At 39.3% G+C, this 26,311-nt stretch overlaps 1 protein-coding gene across 3 annotated transcripts in view; it reads left to right on the top strand.

Annotated features, from left to right (window-relative positions):
* The window catches only part of LOC117435654 (copine-4), a 193,013-nt gene that overhangs the window by 137,148 nt on the left and 29,554 nt on the right, over window positions 1-26,311 (top strand). For 2 of the 3 annotated variants that reach the window (XM_059013133.1, XM_034058993.3), the window contains exon 8: window positions 24,550-24,648. The exons of the other annotated variant lie outside the window; for it this stretch is intronic. In XM_059013133.1, the coding sequence (XP_058869116.1) occupies window positions 24,550-24,648 (99 nt within the window). The remainder of the gene's footprint in view (window positions 1-24,549; window positions 24,649-26,311) is intronic. 3 annotated transcript variants of the gene reach the window in all.

Raw genomic sequence — 26,311 nt, 5'->3', positions numbered from 1 at the left:
GTGAAATACTTACTAAATTGCAAATGTAGCTTCTGTACCTTATCTATATGCAATTTACCTTCTTACCTTTCAATGCATTTGCTAGAACACATGCTGTGCCATCCTGCTTGACTAAAATTCAGGCCAATCAGCAAGTTTACATGCACTTTATTTTCTGATTCCTAATTTGCATACTGAGAATGCTGAATACTGAGACTGTAAAATATAACATATATTTAAACTGAATATAAAATGACCCTTTTGCAGTATGTAGTATACTGGTGTCATTTTCCCAAAGGACGGTATCATAGACATGGGCAAGGAACTTCATTGTAAACAACATAGGATTTCTTGCCAAGCGCGCCTATTAGAAGTGCTCAGTACTTCGCATACTACCAAAGGTGCATGTAAACTGTGAATTCTACAGGAATGGCATTTTCCATTTCATGTAAGCACAATAAACATTATACATTTCTACATACATACATGTATCATACTTTTTATGTATTTTATTTAACCTTTATTTTACCAGGAAAGTCCCATTGAGATTAAAGTCTCTTTTTCAAGGGAGCCTATAAGCCAAATGTATACTGTCAGTTTTTATTGAAGTTAGTCAGTGGTGCAGTGCTAAACTGTGTACAATTACAAACCACCCGCACATTAATAGAATAGGTGTGTGTCCTGGTCCTATACAGGTGTTCAGAATGAGCTGGAGGGGTTAGCGGCACATGTGTGCAGTCTATTGCTCCCAACACGTTGGGGAAACCAGGAATGTCATAGAAATGTGTTTTCAAGGCTTGTAAGCACACCCTGCTTTTAGAGAAAAATAGGTATTTGGGTGTTTGCCTCAAAAATGCATTGAGCACAACTGGCAACGCATGAGAAAAAGCGAACTGGGAAATGCCAGCAACAATTGCGACTGTTTATTATTATTATTATTATTATTATTATTATTATTATTATTATTATTATTATTATTATTATTTGTTTATTTAGCAGACGCCTTTATCCAAGGCGACTTACAGAGACTAGGGTGTGTGAACTATGCATCAGCTGCAGAGTCACTTACAACTACGTCTCACCTGAAAGACGGAGCACAAGGAGGTTAAGTGACTTGCTCAGGGTCACACAATGAGTCAGTGGATGAGGTGGGATTTGAACCGGGGACCTCCTGGTTACAAGCCCTTTTCTTTAACCCCTGGACCACACAGCCTCCTGTTTAAAACATGCTTTCAAAAGTTCTTAACAAATTGATGCAATTGTAAGTGTTGCAATTGCTGGCAGCTTTAGTACATCTCATTATAATATTTGAGAGCCCTCAATTGCACCCCCTTTTTGCAAATTTATGCAGGAATGCCCATCTAAGGCTGAATCGCGAAGAAAAGCTTCTGCCGCAAAGCATTCCCTTAAAAGTCACTAACAGCATTGTGCATGTTTAGTACATTTCACCCTAGACTTCTGACTCATTTGCAACTGGTTTGTGACTATTGCGACAGCCACAACACAGGGCACGAAATAACCGACGGCGTTAGCGGAAATTGCCACAGTGCCCAAGCCACTTGCGTAATGCCTCTCAAATTAAAAAAAAACTTAGGCCGGTGTCCCTCAGCACCAGCACATCTGATCTACAACCCATTCACAAACTTGATCAGCGTCAGCTGGCCCGTTCTGTCACAATTCATTTGAATTCTGTCTAATCTTGTCCTGCGAGAAAATTATTATTGTTGCCAATTTTTTTTACTGTGCACCTCCCACCACTAAGCCACGAGAAAGACATACTGTATCATTGGTTAATGACAGGCAAACAGAGGGAGGGACACTGTTAGACTGAGCTCTATTCCTCCAGGAATTTTCAATCACACGTGTTCACTGGCAGTGTCACTCTGTGATTTTTCCATCTGTGAGCATCATGCTAACTCAAAAACGTTTAAAAAGAAAGAAGGAAGAAGAGCTGTCTAAAGCCTGGGACAGACAGGCACGGTGTGGCACGCGAGGCATTTTGCCGCCTGTATTGCTGGCATTGCTTTTAAATGGTGTTGGACAGATCAGCGCTAGTCCCGCATTGCAGCGGAGTTGTACTTTTTTGTTGCTTTATGAATGAGTATGAAATTGCCTTGGTGCCCTTGGATTGGATTTATGTTTTGCCTTTCTGCCCCCTAGAACTGCCTTGGTGCCCCTGAATTTTCACACCCAACGAAGGCAACATTGCCTTGCATTTATGACCTTAACTTCATGCCCTGTACATCTACCTCTATGTTTCAATTCTTCATGAAAAAAACTAAATGTTTTTTCCAAATTCCATACAAACTTCAGAACTGAGAAATTTAGAAGAGTCTGAGATCTAAGATTATAAGTTTTACTTGAGGTAATTAACAGTTTATTTAGATATTTGGGGATTTTGTCAAGGCTAGCCTTATAAACAATTCTGTACCAGTGTTTCAGTCTTCGAGAAGATAAAGAAGTCAGACCAGCCAAACTATATAAATCACAACAATGAACAGAATAACCCAAGGCTGTTATAAATCTCAATTCAGAATGGTACACAGGATCTAGTTTTCTTAAGACCATGGTAGTGCAAATAAATAATGTCACTATAATCAATCAGTGGCAAAAATGTACTTAAAAATCAGCTGTTTTCTAGTTTGTGCTGACAAACAGGATTTATGTCAATAAAAATAATCAAATTTCAATTTTAGTTTGTTTTTTGGAGAGCATATCAATGTGTTGTAATGTCTAATAAAACGATTAAAATATTTACCTTGGAGATAAAACTCAGATAACAAATATATTATTGCTGCAGTAATAACATGAATAAAAGGAAAATAAATGGAAGAAAATGACAGCAGTAAGATCATTAACAGTAAACACTTTAGAAACAATTCACATACAGCACATCCATCTTAATACCTTGTACTGATGCAGCAACAAATTTATTGTTATTTGCAGTTTTATCTGAACCCAGGCAATGATGCAGTAACAGCGGTTATCACTAATAAATGCAAAAATAAAACACTACTAGATCATTAATCTTTTTGTAACTGTGCCTTTGTGACATTTATTTTATTTCACACGGTGGAAGTCATGCACAGGCAAAAAACAGCAGGTGGTCCCATGGAATCATTTTATGACTAATGATGAATGTCAGCAACACTAGAGAGATCAGATTTAGAAACTGTAATAGTCTCATCGAGATGTAAATATGCAAAAGATTGTGCAGGGGTAGTGGTGCTATGCTGTGCAGGGGTAGCAGTGCTCTGGGTGATAGTGCTGTGCAGGGGGAGTGGTGCTCTGGGTGATAGTGCTGTGCAGGGGGAGTGGTGCTGTGCTATCCATGGGTAGTGGTGCTCTGGGTGATAGTGCTGTGTAGGGGTAGTGGTGCTCTGGGTGATAGTGCTGTGCAGGGGGAGTGATGCTTTGGGTGATAGTGCTCTGCATGGGTAGTGGTGCTCTGGGTGATAGTGCAGTGCAGGGGTAGTGGTGCTCTGAGTGATAGTGCTGTGCAGGAGTAGTGGTGCTCTGGGTGATAGTGCTGTGCAAGAGTAGCGGTGCTGTGCAGGGGGAGTGGTGCTCTGGGTGATAGTGCTGTGCAGGGGGAGTGGTGCTGTGCTGTGCATGGGTAGTGGTGCTCTGGGTGATAGTGCTGTGCAGGGGTAGTGGTGCTCTGGGTGATAGTGCTGTGCAGGGGTGGTAGTGCGGTGCTGTGCTGTGCTGTGCTGTGCTGTGCAGGGGTAGTGGTGCTCTGGGTGATAGTGCTGTGCAGGGGTGGTAGTGCGGTGCTGTGCTGTGCTGTGCTGTGCTGTGCTGTGCTGTGCAGGGGTAGTGGTGCTCCGGGTTTGTATGCTGGCTCTGTGGCTGCAGCTCGTCGTTACTCATCTGCAACAACACAAACAAAACAAAAACACAGCGCTCCGTCACGCTAGTGCTTCAGCGTAAGGGGGCCATACTCACATAGCCTCGTCCCCTTTGTACTGCCAAACTCCTCCCTGTGATCAGTGCAGCACCACGCTCTATCCAATCGCTGCACGCCCCCACAGCTGATAACCATAGAGTTGATCTGCAGCCATACAGCTATGCCCCTTCCCCAAGACGGCCGACTTTCGGTTCCATTGAGTCGGCCCATCGTCGGGAGGTAGATTTGCAGCTCAGATTCCTTCTCTTTCCATCACAGGTAGAAATTGACATTAACAGAGCTTTGCATTCTTGTGGTTCATACCACCTGAATTACATTTCACCATCCATTAACATAATAAGCAATGTTATAGAGAAATTCCTTTCACAAGCACTAAGATAGCGTTGATGGAATCCATTTAAGACAGACAACAAAATCGTTGCTCTTCAGTAACATTTCTGTCAGTAAGAAGTGTCTGTTTTCCATGGACTATTGATCTCCAAACACTGTACAATCCTAATCCTCACAAACAATTAAAAAGTCAAAATTCCCAAACATTCCAGTACATCATATTTTGCAATTGTCCTTTCCTTTAAACAAAGCTTGGGTGTCATATTCTTTTAAAATAGGTACAGTTGATCTGTCTCGTATGGTATAAGAGTGTGTTCACGTGAGCATTTGGGGGACAGAGCTGCTCAGCTTTGCTTTGTGGTCCTTTTGGCCACCTTCTATATACAGTACCTTGTATTACAATGCAGTACAGATAAATGTGTAAGTATCTGAGAATATCTGTTATTTTACATATAGGCAACCGCAGGTCTTGTAGCATAAAAACTCATGTTTTATGCCACAAGATCCAAACTTTGTGGATGTTGGTTGGTCACTATTGTCGCTTTTGAGTAGGGATGGGTATTTCCGTATATTTTAATAATCAAATACATGTAATTTACTAAACGATTACACTATTTACTTTACATCAACATGCCACTGGCTAAAAATAATGCTTACATAATACCAAAATTGAAGTTATGCATAAAAAAATAGCAATCGTGGTACTATTTGACAATGCTTCAATAATTACTGGTAGCTCTTGCAAGTACAGTATGCATAAGCACAACTTTTGCATATTTTCTATTTAAAGGCAATATAATAACATACATGAATCAATGAATTATGTCTTCATTGGACAACTATAAAATCTGTTTACATTAGATAACATATGTGGCAAGGTCACTCCTTGACTGCCAATAATGAGACTGCACCAGTATATTGGAATAAGCCATTTGGTGTGTTTATTAATTACAAGTGCGTTTAACTATCACCAAAATACTATATACACACAGAAGTTCGTCCTTACTTCCTATAAGCAAGCCCCAGACTTAAGAAATGGCAAAGGTAAGTGTTCTATTCCAATTCCGTGTCTCACGACTGCCTCTTGAGGCGAGACACAGGGTTGCAGGGTGTATTGTTTTCCAGGACCACAGAGCGTGCTTCCCCAGAGCAACTTCCAGCCGACTTTGTCCCTTCTTGGCCAAGCAGGTAAGTAACAACAGGTTTGTGCTATTGCTTAGTTTATTGAGTCGCTGTGTTTTCTTTGTTATGTCTTACTTTCACTTTTCAGGGTCCCGAATAAAACACTTTTCAATACAACTCTATGCTTGTATATTCTTTGTCTTGTCTTCTGCACTAACTAATAAAAACCACACGCGTTTACCAATTCAAACAATATAAGGGTGAGGTTCAAACTGGTACTCGCATTATTAGTTTTAGTCACTGGGTCCCTTGTTTCTTCCAGTGCGTCCCGTTCCAGCGATTCTCAACCCAGTCCAGGTTTGCAAGCTTCTTATCTGACACATCAACACAGTACTTCAGACAAGTATTATGAAAATCCCTTGTCTACGGTTTAATTTTATTTATTTGTTTATTCTTCTCAGTCAGCGCTGTCCCCTTGCTAACTGAGCTCTTTCAAAAATAATAAATCTAACTTTTGTGGTTTTCTCCGCTAACAATACACAATTGTAAGCACTAAAACAATAAACCAACTAAAGATGGTATTTTTCATTCTTTTGTTCTCACAGGCATAGTTCATTGCAACACATGCCCTCCTACTGAGTCCTGCCAGTTTCCTTATATTCCTAAAAGGGGTGGGACTTCCTGTTTCCCACCCAATCGCTGTCTGACTCAGTACTAGCAATCCACCACAGCCTTCACAATGCAGCGGCCATTAGTGGTAGACCCCCCAAAGTACAATTGACCAAAAACCAAAAGAAACATCACAGTCGGGGGGTTGCCACACATTATATCAAATACAGTACATACCTCCCAGTCCTGATATACATTTTGCTACATTAAGCTTTATATCAAGTGTAGTACAGAGTAGATGTTAAATCATTGAATGGCATTAACTAAAAGACAAGTCAAAACTACAAAACATGTTTTTTATTTATGTATTTATTTCATTATTTGTTTGTTTAACCCTGTCCTTCAACAGTGCTGATAGTCAATGTATCTTTCGCGATCATTGCATTTGGTGGAGCAAGCTGTAATGGTTTTTTGTTACTTACCGGTACTTCTGTTGCTTGTGCAAGGTATACTATCCATCTGGCAGTGAACCGCATGAGGCTTGCAGCGGGGCCTCTCATCATGCTTATATCGTAGGTGGTTATTATTGTCCTTATGCTGTTCATGTAGCTCAGTTTTTAATTGAAACGTGTGAATTTTATTTGTTGTGTCTACTTTGGTAAAATGTCCCCAAACAAAACTATTTTTGTATTTTATTTTTTCAAATCACACTGGGATATTAACATTTGTTGGCTGCAGTCTTAATCGTGTTTTGTTTGGTTTCAGTTTGCTTATTAATATTGTAATGGCGCATCCAGCCGGAGTATTGTGGCTGCGCCGTTATGGTCCACTTCTGCCTACAGACTGCAGCTACTGCATGCATGGAGCATGAGAGACAGAGTCTGCAGGGGCTGCCACGAAAAGGTCTCATAGACCAGTGGTTTTCAATCCTGGTCCTCGGCGACCCCTGTGTCTGCTGGTTTTCATTCCAACTGAGCTCTCAATTACTTAACTAGACCCTTAATTGAACTGATAATTGGCTTAATTAGACCTTTTTAATTGTTTTAAATAGTTGCAGAATTCAAGTTACTTATAAAATGTTGTAGCTAACTTCAACTGTTTTAAGAGCTGAAAACAATTAAAAAGGTCTAATTAAGCAAATTATCAATTCAATTATGGGTCAAGTTAAGTAATTCAGAACTCAGTTGGAATGAAAACCAGCAGATAGAGAACCACTGCCATAGACTAACATTGGTGCAGCCTTGCACCAGCGGTGTCCTCTTGGCAAGGAAATCAGGGGATTCAAGGGAGTCACCTGGACTAAAAGAAGGGACGGACGGCCAGGGGCAGGGGAATGTGTTACATTGTTTTATTGTGGGCTTAGGGCTGTTTATTATTATTATTATTATTATAATAATTACCCCCTAACCCAGAGCATGTTTAATAAAAATATTAAAACAATTACCAAGACTCTTGAAGAAATATAATGCAGAAACATATAACAGCCCAGGGAAAGTCAGGAGTTTGTTCTAAATTGTATTAGGTGTTCAGTATCACTTCAGTTAACAATATTAATTTGTTGATTTTTACATTTGGTACTGTAGCTTTATCACCTAAAAGGCTGCACACTTGAGCAAAACCTTATTACACAATATTTTAAGGCTTTAATTTTTAAACATATTGTTAAAAAAAGAATTGCTCAGAGAAAGTGACGACTTTTAATATTGATTGAAATGCTATTTGTTCCCCGTAAACTGCAGTTCTGTTTCACTCTAAAATGGTTTGGAACACTTTTTATATCTCCAGCAGGTTTGGCAACCATTTAACATTCATGCTGGAATATAAGAGTCAGTCTGTAACAAATCCCAGTCTCATTTGAAGAAGACCAGATGTACAGTGCCTATAGGAAATCCACACCCCCCTTTCAAATTTTGTTGCCTTATAGCCTGGAATTAAAATGCATTAAAATATATATTTTTTCATTTATCTACACATCCTACCCCACAACTTCCAAGTGAAAAAATATTCTAGAAATTTGTTGAAAATTAATTAAAAATAAAAACTGAAATAGCTTGGTTGGATAAGTATCCACCCCCCCCCCCCTTGTCATAGCAATCCTAAATTAGCTCACCAATCGCCTTCAAAATACATCTACACCTACACCTGTGTTAAATTGTAGTGATTCTCATGATTTCAGGATAAATTCAGTAGTTCCTGTAGGTCCCCCCTGCTGGGTAGTGCATTTCAAAGCAAAGACTCAACCATGGGCACCAAGGTGCTTTCAAAAGAACTCCGGGACAAAGTTGTTGAAAGGCACAGGTCAGGGGATGGGTATAAAAAAATATCAAAGGCCTTGAATATCCCTTGGAGCACGGTCAAGACGATTATTAAGAAGTGGAAGGTGTATGGCACCACCAATACCCTACCTAGATCAGGCCGTCCCTTCAAACTGGGTGACCGAGCAAGAATGAGACTGATCAGAGAGGCTACCAAGAGGCCAATGGTAACTTTGCAAGAGCTACAGGCTTTTATGGCCAAGACTGGTCAAAGTGTGCATGTGACAGCAATATCCCAAGCACTCCACAAATCTGGCCTGTATGGTAGGGTGGCAAGAAGGAAGCCATTACTCAAGAAAGCCCACCTTGAATCCCGTTTGAAGTATGCAAAAAAACATTCAGGAGATTCTGTAGCCATGTGGCAAAAAGTGTTGTGGTCTGACAAAACTAAAATGGAACTTTTTGGCCTAAATGCAAAGCGTTATGTTTGGCACAAACCCAACACAGTGCATCACCCAAAGAACGCCATCCCTACTGTGAAGCATGGTGGTGGCATCATGCTGTGTGGTCCAGTGGTTAAAGAAAAGGGTTTGCAACCAGGAGGTCCCCGGTTCAAATCCCACCTCAGCCACTGACTCATTGTGTGACCCTGAGCAAGTCACTTAACCTCCTTGTGCTCCGTCTTTAGGGTGAGTCGTAGATGTGACTCAGCAGCTGATGCATAGTTCATGCACCCTAGTCTCTGTAAGTCACTTTGGATAAAGGTGTCTGCTAAAAAAAAGTACATAGAAGTCCTTGAGGAATACCTGCTGCCCTCTGTAAGAAAGCTGAAACTGGGACGGAAATTCACCTTTCAGCATGACAACGACCCAAAGCACACAGCCAAAGCTACACTGGAGTGGCTAAGGAACAAAAAGGCAAATGTCCTTGAGTGGCCCAGTCAGAGCCCTGACCTAAATCCAATCGAAAATGTGTGGCATGACTTGAAGACTGCTGTCCATCAATGCTCCCCAAGGAACTATAGAAGAATGGTCAAATATTGCCAAATCTAGGTGTGCAAAGTTGGTAGAGACATATCCCAACAGACTCACAGCTGTAATTGCTGTCAAAGGTGCTTCCACCAAGTATTAACTCAGGGGGTGGAGACTTATCCAATTATGATCTTTCAGTTTTGTATTTTTAATATATATTTTTTTTCCCCTTTACAGTGTGGAGTATGGTGTGTAGATAAGTGGAAAAAAATCCCCATTTAAATCCATGAAACTTTGAGGCACTGACACAACAAAATGTCAAAAAAGTTCAAGGGAGTGTAGACTTTCTATAGGCACTGTTTATCTCCATATATTAATAGGAGCAAAACAGTTCAATATTCTAAACATGAAGTATGGAAGCAGTGCTCTCCCTGCCCAAGAGAAGTGGGGAGCGGTGCTCCCCTGCGACCCCCAAGCCTTTGTGTAAGGGATGTAGTTGGCCCAGGAAGCAGCAATTAGCTAATTGCATATTTCTGTCAATGTCTTTCAGAATAATTCCCTAAAGTGACTTGTTTTATTTACTCCATGCTGGAAGCCTATCTGCACTCCTTGAAACCATTAACAGTGGTAATTTTGCAGCTAGATTTAGAATTGTATTCATTCAAAATGTGCAAGTTAATTCCTGATTTCATAGTTAAATAGTTAAATGTTTTGAAATGTTCAGCTCTATTTGTGATTGTTGTAACATGTTGTTAGTATAATAAAAACACTTTATCAAGACCTCTTTCCTACTACGCTCACTGATGGGGTGTTGTGGCAAAGTGGTTGATTGTGTACAGGTGTAGGAGTGGTGCAGTACGTAATGAACAGACAGAGAGTTGTAATCTAGTTGGAAAGGGTTTTTAATTATAATCCTGGTCTGTTGACCAAACAATAACTCCAGGAAATATACAACAATGTGTAATGCACTGGGAGTAAATAAATGGGTTACAGTCCCAAATAATAAACACACGTATCTTTCCCACAATGTACAAACACGGTCATCAGTCCTAGGTGCGTGCTGTAGTGCTCGTGGTGGGAGATACAAGTTTATGCGTGACAAAAGTGAAGTGCTGTTCCAGGTTTTGTGCTGGCCCTTGGCGACAGCTCCGAAACGTGTTAGCCATCTACTAATAACAAACAGTAACAATTAGAGATAAAACAAACAAAACACTCAAGATACCTTATCACAGTTTCCACAGGTCCTTCCAGGTTATATTTCTTAACCAAAGCGAAGGAACAGATTGCATCTCTCCATCCCCTTTTATGCCGTCACACATCACCCCTTGGTAAACGAGTGCAGCCGCTCCTCCAATCCGTGATTGCCACATCGTTTCCCTTCCGGGCTGATGAGTTAATGCACCAGAGTTCCGCCCCCTTTCTAGCTGGCTGACTTCCCTTGAACCCTGGGAAAGAACTGTCAGGCCAGCCCGTCCAAGGAACTCTGTTCTCGCTGCTTAGCGCCCTCACAGGTTGGGAAGGAGATTTACTACCAAGAATCATTGTATTTCTGTCACAATTATTCATTGATTGTAGTCCTGAAACAGTTCTGCATATCCTTTCCTCTCTTTCATTTATTAAAATACTTACGTCATTGAGCTTGTGTCTGTATATGAGTATAACAGCCCCCAAAGGTTGGGCTAAGATGCTTAGAAATGTCAGCATTACTAAACTTAAAAGTTTATGATGCTCTTAGTTCCATCCGAAGCATAAACATTTCTGTTTATTTAAAAAGATTATGGGGTAGATGTACTAAGATGGGCCAGTCACAGTGCAAACATACCGAAATATGCATTTTCGTTGTGACAATTTGCAAAGTATACATTTTGCAGAACTCCTGTATACATTTAGCAGAATTTCCTGTATACAGTATCATGTGTACTGTAAAACCTAATTATATCTGCAGCTTTTTTTTTCAAGAAACTAGCGATAGTGGACTATATAGAGTGCATTGCGCAATTACCAGTAATTTAAGTTAGCGATTTAAATGGACATTGCAAAATGAAATACAAGTAAATAAGTGACCCAACGCTATATTTACCACAGCAAATTGATTTACAGACATCTTTAAATAATATGGTAACCATGTGGATTTTGCTAGCATGGCACGCCAAACTGTCATTTAGTGATATCTGAAAATGAGGGTTTTAAAGATATCTCAAAATAATTTGAAGATATCTCTAAAAGACTTCCTGTTCATTTAAATAGTCACCTCCAAAATTATTGGCACCCTTGGTAAGGATGAGCAAAAAATGCTGTTTAAAATAAAAAACACAGGTAATGAGCTATATTTTATGCTCAAATATATGGGAAAACCATATTATTTTATTCTAATACAATTGCTCTGAGAAAAAAAGTTTTTTATTAACAAGTAATAAAACATTTTCTCAGAAAGATAGGTGTCAGAATTATTGGCACCCCTAAAGATTCTTACAAATAAAATTCAAACAAAATTAAATCTGCATTAACATTCTATTTCTTTAAGTTCATCTCAGTCTTCCATCACCATGGGGAAAGGCAAAGAACTCACAAATGAAAAAACTAAATATACCACTTCCCACTATTAGGGCAATAATTAAGAAGTTAAAAACCACTGGTACAGTGGTAAACTTGCCTGGTAGAGGACGCAAGTGTATCTTGCCCCCATGCACAGTGAGGCAGATGGTTCGGGAGGCAAAGGGAAATCCAAGGGCCACAGAATTACAGAACTTGGTTGCATCTTGGGGTCATCAAGTCTCCAAATCTACAATTAGACGCCACCTCCATGCCAATAGGCTATTTGGAAGGGTTGCCAGAAAAAAAGCCTTTATTGAGAGCAACCAACAAACGTAAGCGCCTGGAGTTTGCTAGACGACATTGGCACTTCGATTGTAACTGGGTGCTATGGTCAGATGAGACAGAAATAGAGCTCTTTGGCCACGCACACCAGCAGTGGGTTTGGCGTCAAAAGAAAGATGCGTGTGCAGAAAAGAACCTCATACCAACTGTGAAATATGGTGGTGGATCTTTGATGTTATGGGGCTGTTTTGCTTCCACTGGTCCTGGGGCCCTTGTTAAGGTCAACGACATCATGAACTCTACCCAGTACCAGGACATTTTAGCCAAAAACCTGGTTGCCTCTGCCAGGAGGCTGTAACTTGGCTGCAAGTGGATCTTCCAGCAAGATAATGACCTCAAGCACACATCAAAATCCACAAAAAAATGGTTAATTGACCACAAATTCAACATTTTACAATGGTCAGCTGGGCAGTCCATAAGTGCAGACCGAAGGATATCAAGGATCGGAAAGATTCTGTATGGAGGAATGGTCTAAGATCCCTCCCAATGTGTTTTCCAATCTCATTAAACATTATAGAAAAAGACCCAGTGCCGTTATCCTTGCAAGGGGAGGGTGCACAAAGTACTGAAAACAAGGGTGCCAATAATTGTGACACTTCATTTTTTTTTTTAAATAAATTTATAATTTGAGAAATGTGTAATTTTGCTTGATTCCATTGAATCATTAATAAAGTCAAATATATTCCACATGTTGGAAAATTACAATATAGCTCAGTACTGGTATTATTTATTTTATACAGTCTTGCTCATCTTTATCAAGGGTACCAATAATTTTGGAGGTGACTGTATATCCCTAAATCATTTAGAGATATCTCGAAATAACTTCCTGTTCATTTGGCGATATCTCTAAATAGACAGGAAGTCCATTTAAAACAGAGAGCTAGGGATGGGGAGTAGATCCCAAAAGAATCAATTATGATTATGGACTGGGGAAGGGGGATGGGAGTACTCTGTAAATAATGTGTTTGTAAACGGTGTTATTCTTGTTCAGATCTGTTGGCGTTCTTTGTGTGTTTTGGTATTTGTGTGACTTAGAGCTGAAAGACTGTGTGAGAGCGTCACTGAGGGGGGTGGAAGCAGGTCTGACACGACCAGTCAGAGATAGGGAGTGTTGGACCAATGAGTGAGCTAGGGGGAGGGACTTGGGTGTGTGTGTAGAGATGACAGTTTGAAAGAGAGAAGCGGAATCTGGCGGCGGGAGAATTAAGAGAGGTTGAGTTTGTGAGTGAGAGGAGAGGAATGAGAGCGATTGTTCACTAAAAGCTAAAAGAATAATAATTACAGTGGTTTCCTACTGCTTTGAAATGCCACTGTTGTCAGTCTTATTATACCCTGGAAACCCCGCAGCTCAGCGCTACAATATGTAAATAAATCCTGTTCACCTGCAGGGCATATCAACTTTAACCTCTGTCTTGATCTCCTGCCTGTTTGTTTTGATTATTGTACGGTGATTGAGGGACATGTTGAATGTCAGGTTATTGTGTGGGAGTTTATATCGTCCATCACTGCGGGTGAATCACATTAACACAAATGTACCCATTCTAAGCGGTGGCGACTGTATCTTTAAAACTCTCATTTTAAGATCTCTAAATTACAGTTTGGTGTACCATGCTAGGAAAATCCACATGGTTTCCATATTATTTAAAGATATCTAAATCATTTGAAGATATCTCAAAATAACTTCCTGTTCATTTAGAGATATCTCAGAATCATTTACAGATATCTCGAAATAACTTCCTGTCCATTTAGAGATATCTCTAAATGTATTTTAGATATCTTAAATGATTTAGAGATATCGTTAAATATTTTAAGATATATTCAAATATTTAGAGACATCTGGAAATGATTTAGAGATATCTACAAATATTTAGAGATACAGTGCCTTGCGAAAGTATTCGGCCCCCTTGAACTTTGCGACCTTTTGCCACATTTCAGGCTTCAAACATAAAGATATGAAACTGTAATTTTTTGTGAAGAATCAACAACAAGTGGGACACAATCATGAAGTGGAACGAAATTTATTGGATATTTCAAACTTTTTTAACAAATAAAAAACTGAAAAATTGGGCGTGCAAATGCAAGGCACTGTATCTATAAAGTAATTTGAGATATATCTAAATGATAATTTGGCTTGCCATATAGATTGATTGAAATATGAATAAACACATTCCTATACTTTATGAGAACAAGGGTTTGTAAAGTTATAATTTATTGAGACATAACATTGATTAAAAATAAATCATGAATTAATTATCCCATCACATACAATAAACTATCTGGGATCATGAAGTAGATTTAAGCTGCTAATTATATTCTAGCATCTGGTTCTATATACTCTAAATTTAGGATCTTTTAATTGACTCACAAGAGACAAAATGGAGTGCAGCGTTGTTATCTTTCACAGTTAATGGCATTCCGCATATCTTAGCAGCTTCTCTTTCTAATTATTTCATAAAAACCATTAATTACATTGAACAGACTCTTTTTTAAATCACTGAAGAACAAAACTTAAAGTGATACAGAACATTGCTGTTACCATCTAGTAACGTTTCTGCACTTTAATTTATAAGTAAAAGTGTGTTTGGTGGATATTTCTACAGTATATTCTGGAGTAATAAATAGACCTATATTTTACACTGTGGGCACCTTATAGGTAAATTGGCACAATCAAATGTAATGTATTTTGTGGGCAATTTACACACAGTTGGCTAAAATTCCGACTTGAACTTTAAAGTCAAAATGCACTTTTATATCTGATATATTAATGTACAATATACAGCATGCACTGTCCATAAAGGGGTCTGCATTATTAAAGAATGTAGTTCTTTTTTATATAATGTAGTTTTGGCATCATCTTGTGAAAAATGTAATCTTGCACTTCAGGGTCTAAACCAGCTGGATGCTGGAGCCTAAAAACAAATTAATAAAAGAATAGCATTGGTAGCTGAATTCTAGACTGCTGATAATGTAGGCTTGTATGATATTGTAGTGTAGAGGTATTTAATTTTAAATGTTCTATAAGGGGTCTTACCGAATTTGTGCATCGGAGTGGCTGCTAACCAGTGCTTAATTTTTACAGAAAGAGGTGACAATTATACAGTTTTTTTGAACTGCACATTCAAAATTAAGAGTTTATTTGAAAGAGTACTGTACTAGTGTGTGAACAGGATGGTTTGTGGTGACATCAGGCCAGGAAGTAGACAGACAACAGTTTTGTGAGTGAAGGCGCTGCTGCACAGATTTATTGTAAAATAAATGGTTTAAACAGACAAAACATTTTCCAAAAGAAAACGGCACGGTGGCCAAAACAGACAGACTAACAAACAGCCACGGAACACAAGAAGTATCGTACTGGGGTAGGACCAGCATGCGTAGCAACTGTTATTTTTAGATTTCACTCTACATCCCGACTCTCGTTCCGCCTCTGAACACACCAGCCCCGAGTGATTGATTTGTGCCTCTATATGCACAGCTGTGGCGGGACTCAATTGCTAATTAACCATTCACTTGAATCCTGGCATATTAACTCATTTGTGCAATCCCCGTGCCCACATACTAATACACATTTTAACTGCATGTTAAGCAGGGGTTTCGCTGTCGCTCATCACTCTCGTAATTTGCGAATGTTTTTTGAAAGTGACGACAAAAAAAAAAAGTGGAATCGTCACTAGTGACGATCGTTTCTGTTTGTACTATAAAAAAAATCCCTTTTGTTAAAGTCACACACAACGTCTCGTTCTTTAAAAGAAGGGATGGCTAAACCTGCTGCTGATCAGATCAGCGCCTCGGCCTCATCGATTCATTGACTCGGCAACGTTCTCATCCCGTGGTAGATGATGTAAATGCAGTCAGCCATTCAGCGCCTCAGTTTCATGTTGCGTGTCAGTTACCATGGTAACCCAGACCGCTTTATGAGGCTGTACTCAGTGCTGCTGTAGCTTTCAGCCTCACATTATTCTTTGCAACCAGACAGCTTCTGCCGCTGCGCTTTCACGACTACAGAGAGTTCTGCTCAAACCTTTGCATCCGCAGTGTTAGCGCCATTGCGCCAATGTCCCGCTGAAATTCTCTTAACACGCTCGTGTGTCCCCCTTCCCTGACCAGACACAATCAATACCAATACGCAGTAAATGAATGTATGTTGTATTACCATGACATGTCTGACGACAGGCTAATCTGTTTTACTTGTTTCATTACACTTGCGTTTTCATAATTAAACTCTATTTTATTCTCCAGTCCAGTAGTATGCGCTCACACCCGCCCTGGTTACACAGGCAGTTTCACAGTAAAGCATGGACAACAACATCAGGCTTGCTAACAACATGGCCCGGCGCAAATATAACCTTGTATCCGTTACACCCGACCATTACTTCTGGAAGAATAAGTGATAAGCTTCGGCAGTGACTGTTGAAATATAGGTTATTATAGTTGTGCTTAGAAATACTGTCTGCAGAAGATTTGTTAAACGAAAACGCATCATTACCTAAAAAAAAAGAAAAAGTAGCCTACGGTAACGTTATAAAATATGTGAAATGTGTCTTTTCTATGACCAAAAATGCTAAAATTCAGGGCCAAAATTATTCCGTATGTGTTAAGCACCAACTGTCTCTTGACCATTTCACCAGTAGGCCTATAACGAGCATGATAAAATTGAATATATACAGTGTATGTGGTTTTATACGGCACTGTATATATGCCTACAATACATCTTGCATTGAGAAAACACCATTGGAATCGGAATAAAGGAAATTATTATGTAATACAGTTCACATGCAGCATGGTTTTGGTAAGTTTCATTATCTAAACTATATAATTATGTGCAGTATTAAAATAAGTTAAAAAGTTAAAAGTTAACCTGAAGCAGATATACTCGTTTATCATATCTTATTGTATTACTCTTGCTCTTATTGTATTACTTGTATTGTAACGCTTGAAATGTTTTTGCTTACGATTGTAAGTCGCCCTGGATAAGGGCGTCTGCTAAGAAATAAATAATAATAATAATATTATCAACAACACCAACGTGTAAAAATAAATCAACAATTGTTTTGAAAACTGTCCAAAATATTTACTTAGTGGCTAAGAATGAAAAATGTCAAGATAAAAATGTCATTTTTTATATGGAAATTGTCAAAATAAAAGGGGAAGCTGGAAGAATTTACCAGTCAGGACAATGGCATTTAAATACTACTATTAAACTGTATCTGTTGGTAATGTGGTTTCTTCTAGCAGTTTTCAAACTGGGGTACTCGAGAAAAATTCTGAAATGGCAGACAACACATTTTATTTAGTACCACTTGCCAATCTATTGCAAACTGTTGTCAGGTAATCAGCGTTTAATCGCTAACACCAGACTGACGCGCTGTAACAGCGTTCAGTGCACACATGGCTAATTTACATATTAAATATGTACATTTTAAATAAGCCCTGTTGTTTAAATGTAATATAAACAGTTGGGCGGTTACTGCAGTTTGTCTGGGATACAAAAAAAGACATTTTAAAAAACTAAGCCTAGTCTTTAACTAATTTTATTTCCTGTGTGCGTTCATGCCTGCAAATCGATATTTTATTCTTTTCAATGACCCGATTAAAGTTTATTGTAACTTAAGTACTACATTTCAAAATACAGAATGTATGGCCAATCAGAAACCAAAGTATTGCCATGCGGTCTAGTTTGATAAGCCGTTACGTCTGGTGTGAGAGTAGTTTTTAGCTTTCAATCCAGTGAAAAAATGTGGATTGTTTGCTCAATACTAGTACATTACTAGCAAATGGCGATCAAGGTGAAATACCATCAAAGATTAAAAACGCCAAAAATGTCTTGCGACTGAAGCTCTCTCCAATTTCCCTGCCATTATCAGTGATTTGTGTGGTAACAAGCAGGGACATCTATGACACTGATACTAGGTAAGCGTTTTATTGTTGTTTTTTAATTAGCATCAGTACTGTACGTTTTAGTCACCAATAATTAAAAAATGCCAGTAATATGTTTTCGTATTGAGGCCAGCTGTAGAGATGCGTAGATAGTGAACTTTGCCTTCTTTTCTATAACTTTATCATCAATATAAATACATGATTGCGGTAAACTTGTGCGCGCGAATTAAAAAACAAAATTGTTAGCCAATACTGTAAAATGTCGCAGAAGAAAATCCACTAGTTTTTTCAGCGTGGCCACAGCAGAGTGAAACAGAACAAACAGAACAACAAGCTGTAGAAAATGAAGACTTGGATTCGGAACACCAGAAAAAAAGAACAAATAAAGCTCACACGTGTCAGATAACAAAAAAGAAAACAAGCAGCAAAGTTCAGCCTTATTGGAAAACTCCGTTTCCATGGGTTGTATATAATATTCTAACACTGTTTTTTTCTTCTTTTTATTGTAAAAAGACATACATGGTATAAGTAATTCATAATGCATTCTGTGTCTGTATGTAGCTTTTCAGGGCAAATAAATCTGGTTCTTGAATTTTAATGTTCTAAAACTTTACAGCTGTACATTACCAATTTATTTAAACTGTAGAGCATTATTAAAACGGTTTAAATTAAATAATTGTTTTGGTCAATACAGTGATTTAAGGTATAAAATAAAAACAGGATTCATAACACCCTTGAAGACTTGAGCTGTGTGCCAGTAGTGACTACTGAATATCTGGAGTGACTAATGTTTTTAGAAAGGATTAGTCACTAATGACTACAAAAATCTAGAACCCAGGGGAAACCCTGATGTTGTGATTGTGCAATCTCTGTGCCTAAATACAAAAATATACATATTTTAAATCACTTGTGATACATAGCCCACATTATACCCTGTGCACCAATACATACACACCAACAATAAAACCCCACATAAAACATAAAACACAAAAATACGCACAGGGGCGGGGCACCCTGCCACATAGTGTTACAAGTTTACAATCACATATTGCACATCGTATACAAAGTAATACAATACAAAATACTGCCGCGAAATTAAGGATAATTTTTCATTGTGTCACCACACTCGAGCATCGCCTTTTTGCCTTTCCAACAGTGTTGCCAATACACTCAATCAACCTTAAAAACAAGATGGCGGATTGCAAGTCTACAAGTACATTGCTTTGTGTGTTTTTAAACACTAATAACTTTGAACACTCATCAAAAGTTAAGTTGTTAAACTACTATAAAATGCTACAACACAACATATATTACATTGAAGACATATTGAAAGTTAACCGGTCGCTACATTATTATTGTTAGCTATGTGAAAGCTTTAAATATTGCACCCTTTTCACACCAATAACAAATTATTTCCTACCTAAAGCATGAAACACTAGACACCCTGCATACTGCATACTCTGGTCTTGCTGTCTTCAGGCCCCAGTGCTTCTGCTGCCTTGCTGTGGTACACATTGAAACACTGTAGCATGTTTTTACTTGGAACAAAATCTTTGCAGTCTCCTTAAACCATACCAGACTTGCAGTATACTGGTCACAAACTCGTTACCCATCCTGTTCCTGTGCTTGGACTTCACTATATTCACACATCAGCATTGCTTTCGAGGCATGACCAGTAGGGAGAGTGCAAACAGGGCTTGTCCTTTACAGCAGGGGTTCCTAAACTTTTTTCCATTGGCTCACAGTTTGGGAACCCTTGCTTTACAGCACTGTTCTCTATTATTCTCTGTTCTCTTATTATTATTATTATTATTTGTTTATTTAGCAGACGCCTTATCCAAGGCGACTTACAGAGACTAGGGTGTGTGAACTATGCATCAGCTGCAGAGTCACTTACAATTACGTCTCACCCGAAAGACGGAGCACAAGGAGGTTAAGTGACTTGCTCAGGGTCACACAATGAGTCAGTGGCTGAGGTGGGATTTGAACCAGGGACCTCCTGGTTACAAGCCGGTCTCTTTAACCACTGGACCACACAGCCTCCTATAAGTTATAAACTTTCACCCATTTTTGTCATTCTTGGTATTCCACTGCTGGAAGTTGATGGTTTGATTTTGAGCATCCATGACACCTAAGTCACCTTTAAGCATCCTCAGCATGGAGACAGGTAAGAGACAAGGTTTGCCCCTTAGAGAAGACTCGCTATCCCCCCAAAAGGGTGGACCACCGGCTCCCCACAAGGATCGCACCTGTGAAGACAAACAAAAGACCGTGTGCCAATGCGCAACAAAAAACAGGGAAGAAGGACAAACAAGGATAAAGAGAGAGATGGTTAGTAAGACGGGCTATGTGCGACCCTCTGCTCGGTGGAGAGGAAAAACACCCTCTGTTAGGAGGAAACCTCTGGGTGGGTGCCTCCACTCCGGGCATACTAGAGCTGCTGAGATGTCTGTAGGAAGAGAACTAATGTAGGAGTGGACTGCTGCTGATGACCAGCGACCCATAGTTTTTATAAGGTGATGACTATCATTGACTTTTGCTGCACCGATCCTGAATGAGTGTGGGGTATAGAACTGGGGATATAGACCTGCTCTGGAGATAAGAGAAGAAAGGTTAGTTGCAAACCAGTGTCTTGTAATGACATTATGGGAATTGTTTTTTTTTGTTCTTTTGTTTTTTCTTAACTGTTCATAACCTGGAAAGAAGGAAGAGGAAAATGTTCCCTTTCAGAAAATAAAATTAAATGAGCTTGGAAAATAGCTTTGAGAATCTAGCCCTCAATGTTGCACAAATGTCAAAAGTAGAAACCATATGTGGTGGCTGGACTTGATTTCTGACTACAGGCGCTTGCTGTGGACCACTGAGGGCGGCTGACGCCCAGTTGTAGGTCGAAATATCAGCTGTGGGGACCGGAAGTGCTGAACCCGAAGAGATGGCAGCCATGATTGCAGTGTTGAATACTGGCTTGAAGTAATGGAGGAGCAAACCATTTTGTCCATATCGTTGAGCCGTGTATTAATTGAAGCAATTGAGACTGCAAGGGGGTGAATGAGGGACTTCATGTCCTCGAAAATGTTGTTATGAAGCTGTAGGATGAGTTTGGGTACGTCTCCTGGTTGCTGCACTGCTGAGAGGAGGGGCTGCTGCAGCCTGTCCTGGAACTCTCTGTGAGCGAGTTTGCAGAAGCGCGCTTGTGAGAAGGAGGCAACGTGGATGTAGCAGATATAAAAGTACCATTTATTATTGAGCCACGGCATATGCTGGCTTCCAGCCGGGATGTTGATATTGTTGTCGTGCAGGGTTTTTAAGAGTTTGGCGAGTGGCCGAACCTTATAAAATAGCTGCTCCGGAGGCTGAGCCTGTTGGCGGGGGCATTTTGATCTCCGTAGTCCCGGGGCAGCAGGTCTGGTTGCTGGGTAATGGTCTGCATTAGAAGTAGACGGTCCATTGGAGAAATGAATGAGATATTTTGAGGAGAATCTGGCAGGGAGGCTTGCTGCAACGTATGCAAAAAAGCAAACGCAAGAGAAGGAACATAGATTGTGACGTGGCTTAAATAGACAGATAGCTTTGATAGGCAGGAGAAAAATAGGAGGAGAGCAGCTCCGGCTCCCACCCCTGAACCCCACTTTAAAGTTAACATGTATTATTAAAATAATATATATGTATTATTATATTACATATATATTATGGTGTACATAGTCATTTCAATTAACTTCTTATTATAATAAATTATATTAATTAATAGGTGAATTCTTGTTTAGTTAGTCCAATAAAAGGTATCATCTCTCCTTCTCTTTGTCTAATAAACTATATTAAAATTCAATAAATGCATGCTGTATTAAGAAAACAGCAATTAAAATTAAGTTGACCAGCAACAAGGTTGACATACAGTACTGTGCAAAAGTTTTAGGCAGGTGTGAAAAAATGCTGTAAAGTAAGAATGCGTTCAAAAATAGACATGTTAATAGTTTATATTTATCAATTAACAAAATGCAAAGTGAGTGCAGAAGAAAAATCAACATCAAATCAATATTTGGTGTGACCACCCTTTGTCTTCAAAACAACATCAATTCTTCTAGTTACACTTGCACAGAGTTTTTGAAGGAACTCGGCAGGTAGGTTGGCCCAAACATCTTGGAGAACTAACCACAGTTCTTCTGTGGATTTAGGCAGCCTCAGTTGCTTCTCTCTCTTCATGTAATCCCTGACAGACTCAATGATTTTGAGATCAGCACTTCCAGGACTCCTTGTTCTTCTTTACGCTGAAGATAGTTCTTAATGACTTTCGCTGTATGTTTGGGGTCGTTGTCTGCTGCAGAATAAATTTGGGGCCAATCAGATGCCTCCCTGATGGTATTGCATGATGGATAAGTATCTGCCTGTACTTCTCAGCATTGAGGAGACCATTAATTCTGACCAAATCCCCAACTCCATTTGCAGAAATGCAGCCCCAAACTTGCAAAGAACCTCCACCATGCTTCACTGTTGCCTGCAGACACTCATTCGTGTACCTCTCTCCAGCCCTTCGGCGAACAAACTGCCTTCTGCTACAGCCAAATATTTCAAATTTTGACTCATCATTCCAGAGCACCTGCTGCCATTTTTCTGCACCCCAGTTCCTGTGTTTTCGTGCATAATTGAGTCACTTGGCCTTGTTTCCATGTCGGAGGTATGGCTTTTTGGCCGCAAGTCTTCCATGAAGGCCACTTCTGACCAGACTTCTCCGGACAGTAGATGGGTGTACCAGGGTCCCACTGTTTTCTGCCAATTCTGAGCTGATGGCACTGCTGGACATCTTCCGATTGCGAAGGGAAGTAAGCATGATGTGTCTTTCATCTGCTGCAGTAAGTTTCCTTGGCCGACCACTGCGTCTACGGTGCTTAACGTTGCCCGTTTCTTTGTGCTTCAAAAGAGCTTGGACAGCACATCTGGAAACCCCTGTCTGCATTGAAATTTCTGCCTGGGAGAGACCTTGCTGATGCAGTATAACTACCTTGTGTCTTGTTGCTGTGCTCAGTCTTGCCATGGTGTATGACTTTTGACAGTAAACTGTCTTCAGCAACCTCACCTTGTTAGCTGAGTTTGGCTGTTCCTCACCCAGTTTTATTCCTCCTACACAGCTGTTTCTGTTTCAGTTAATGATTGTGTTTCAACCTACATATGGAATTGATGATCATTAGCACCTGTTTGGTATAATTGTTTAATCATACACCTGACTATATGCCTACAAAATCCCTGACTTTGTGCAAGTGTACCTAGAAGAATTGATGCTGTTTTGAAGGCAAAGGGTGGTCACACCAAATATGGATTTGATTTAGATTTTTCTTCTGTTCACTCACTTTGCATTTAGTTAATTGATAAATATAATCTATTAACATGTCTATTTTTGAAAGCATTCTTACTTTACAGCATTTTTTCACACCTGCCTAAAACTTTTGCACAGTACTGTATATAACGAAATTTGGCCTTTATGTCCAATGAGGTAAACAGAATTGGTGCACATGTTGTGCTTCTGGTAAAGGGCTTCATGGGGTTTATAAAACAAATTATATATTTTTTTTCTGATTTACTACATGTAACATGGTTGACACTTATAAAATACCTTACGTACCAGAAGAGAAGTTAGCTTTAAAAAATATATGAACAGGTGTGATTTGTGGGATAATCCATTATTTTTCAGGGGGCGTCGCCTCAATAATAGGGTTGACAGTGGATTTAGGGACAGTATTAAATATCTTAATTTATGTTAATAAATATTTATTGATTGTGTAAATGTATATTTGAGAAACAATGTACTGAGTTGTTTGCTCTTATAATGGTAAAATGTTATACATGTATTAGGATGTAGTGGGGTTTAGTAAAAAGATGAATAGGGACATGTGGCTTGTTGTTTAAAAAATAAGTATGATTTTCACTAAGTGCATTATAGTGTGTTTTTTCCAAAGCATGTGAATATGAATTACATAATAGTTTTATAATGCAGCAATTAGTTTGAGTAAAATCGGTTTTGGGACACAAAAGGCACTCTAATGGTAGAATGACCCGTTTGAGATTAAACAAAAAAAAGAAAAAGAAAAGAAAAAATAGTATGAGATTTAACTTTCATAATGGAAGAGGTGCCCAGAGGTGCTGGGGCGCAGAAACAGAAGGTATAAAAACATTATAGTACATTCACAGAATAACATGAAATGGAAATAACAGTCTACATGCAACACTTCTGAGAATTACATCACTTTCCATTTTAGTGGGATGGGTTTAGTACTGGATTGAGACAAAGCCATTTACAGTACAGTAGTTTCTAGGTTGTCTAAAATTGTCTAAACTATTTCCAGGCCTCCAAGGAAGAAACTTGCTGATAGAGACTAAATTACTCAAAACATTTTCTTGCTAAAATTGACATTCCTTTGATCTTGATTGTAGAGCGGTACCCAGAAATCACCACTGGTGGTTCATATTAATATTTCATAAATATCATACAATTTTTATTCCCACAATAAAGTTGCATTAGGATTCTCTCATGGAAGTCACTGAATACAGTATCTACAGTATTCTTTTTATGTATACAGAAAAAGAAACGCTGTGTACACAAGCCAATAACTTGTACTATTTTATTTTACAGTGCATTGTTTGGGACTGGGACTCTAATGGCAAACATGATTTCATTGGAGAATACCATTCGACATTCAAAGAAATGCGAGGGGCCATGGAGGGAAGACAGGTACGAATTCCCAAGTTTAAGTGCAGTGAGGTCTATTTTATCGGTCAAAACAAACTCTTTAATTCTGTATTAATCCTGCTGGTGTTTACTCCAGAAGTGATTTTTTTACCCCCTGTGGTGGGTTATGGGAGGAAGTGACGTGACCCAGAAGTGATGGAGACAGGAAGCAAGTGAGGTACAACCTGCGCACCAGCAAGGCAGGGCTGGGCAGGGTTTTATTAATATTCCATACGGAGAATAATAGCAGGGGTCAAAGACAGGTACAGTATTGCACAAACCAAAATAAGAAACCCCCTTGAATACTATCAATAGTAATCAAGGGTTGAAATGAAAACAGTAAATAAAATAGTCTCGCACTACACAGAAACACAAAATCAAAACAAAACAATCACGTGGTTCCGCCACGCGGTGGCAACCGGCATCCTCCAGCTGCTGCCTCAGCTCCCTCCTGAGGCTTCACAAACACAAAGGCACAGAGACGAAAGGTGCTGCGCTGCAGATCCGTCCAGGTATCCAAAGGGGTAGGGAAAGCAAGGGAAAACACACTCACAGCTCGTCAAGGATCTGCAAACACAGGGCTTCAGTTGTGAAAACAAACAAACCAGCACGTCTCTTGCGGGTGTTAATCCAGGACAGGGGACCCAAATGGCAGAACCCCACAGCCTAAAAAGGGCCGAGCCCTGCCCCTACAATTAGTGCACTGCCCCACCTCAGCAAATTGTCGAGCGCAGCACAGCTGATTGCAATAATGGGGCTCAACCATGAGGTCCTGCTCCAAGTTAAGATGGCCGCCACCACTGCGGTTTCTGCCCCAACCATGACTCAGCCTTTCTCCTCTGTTTCGGTCCTTCCTGCACAGCGCTGCCAGTAGTCGGGAGGGTGAATTACAAGAGGGACTCCTTTCACTCCTGTCACACCCCCTTATTAACTTTATTAACTGTATTCATTGTATTAGTGTGCATTTTGGGGTTCTAGCTGTTAAAACCATGAAATTGTGTGTTTTATAATAAATATGTCAGTAAAATACATGCCCTGCCACATCTGGGGTGGTTACCTGTATAAGGATGATGAAAAAGTTGATGACCATGACATATATCAACAGCATAGGTGCCTAACTCATGGGGCAGAAAGGGCATGTGCCCCCCCACTTTGAATATGAGGGGGTCAAACTATATATTTTGCCCCTCCACTTTTTTAGTTCATTATTTTTGTATTATGCCTTGTTGTGTTTGGCATTAGTTTGCTTTAAAATCTAACGCTAACTAAGAAGTAAGAAAAAACGTCATTTAGTGAATGTGAACTTGGCAGACGGTCAGGAGAGATGACTGCATGAAATATTAATACTTAAATATAGGCATATATTTTTTATTTATTATTCGCAAAAATATCTGAATGAAGAGAGAGTATAAGACCATTATTTTTAAAAAAAGGTAAGGAAGAGAGAGTATCAGACTAAATTTGGGGTTTTAGAATAAAAAATTAGGGTAATGTTTATGGCCCCGCAGCAACAAGTTCAATTCCCACCAAAATATTTTATTTTTAACTTAAACATTAGTAAATATATCAAAAAGTGGCACTCAAAATCACACAATCCTGATTTTACTTTAGTGAAACTGTTGGATACATTTTTTTTTTCATTCAAAACATGTAACTTAGTTGTTCT

This window comes from Acipenser ruthenus, chromosome 3 (genome assembly GCF_902713425.1).
Source record: "Acipenser ruthenus chromosome 3, fAciRut3.2 maternal haplotype, whole genome shotgun sequence".
Lineage (NCBI taxonomy): Eukaryota > Metazoa > Chordata > Actinopteri > Acipenseriformes > Acipenseridae > Acipenser > Acipenser ruthenus.
This window is presented reverse-complemented; position numbering and strand designations above follow the sequence as displayed.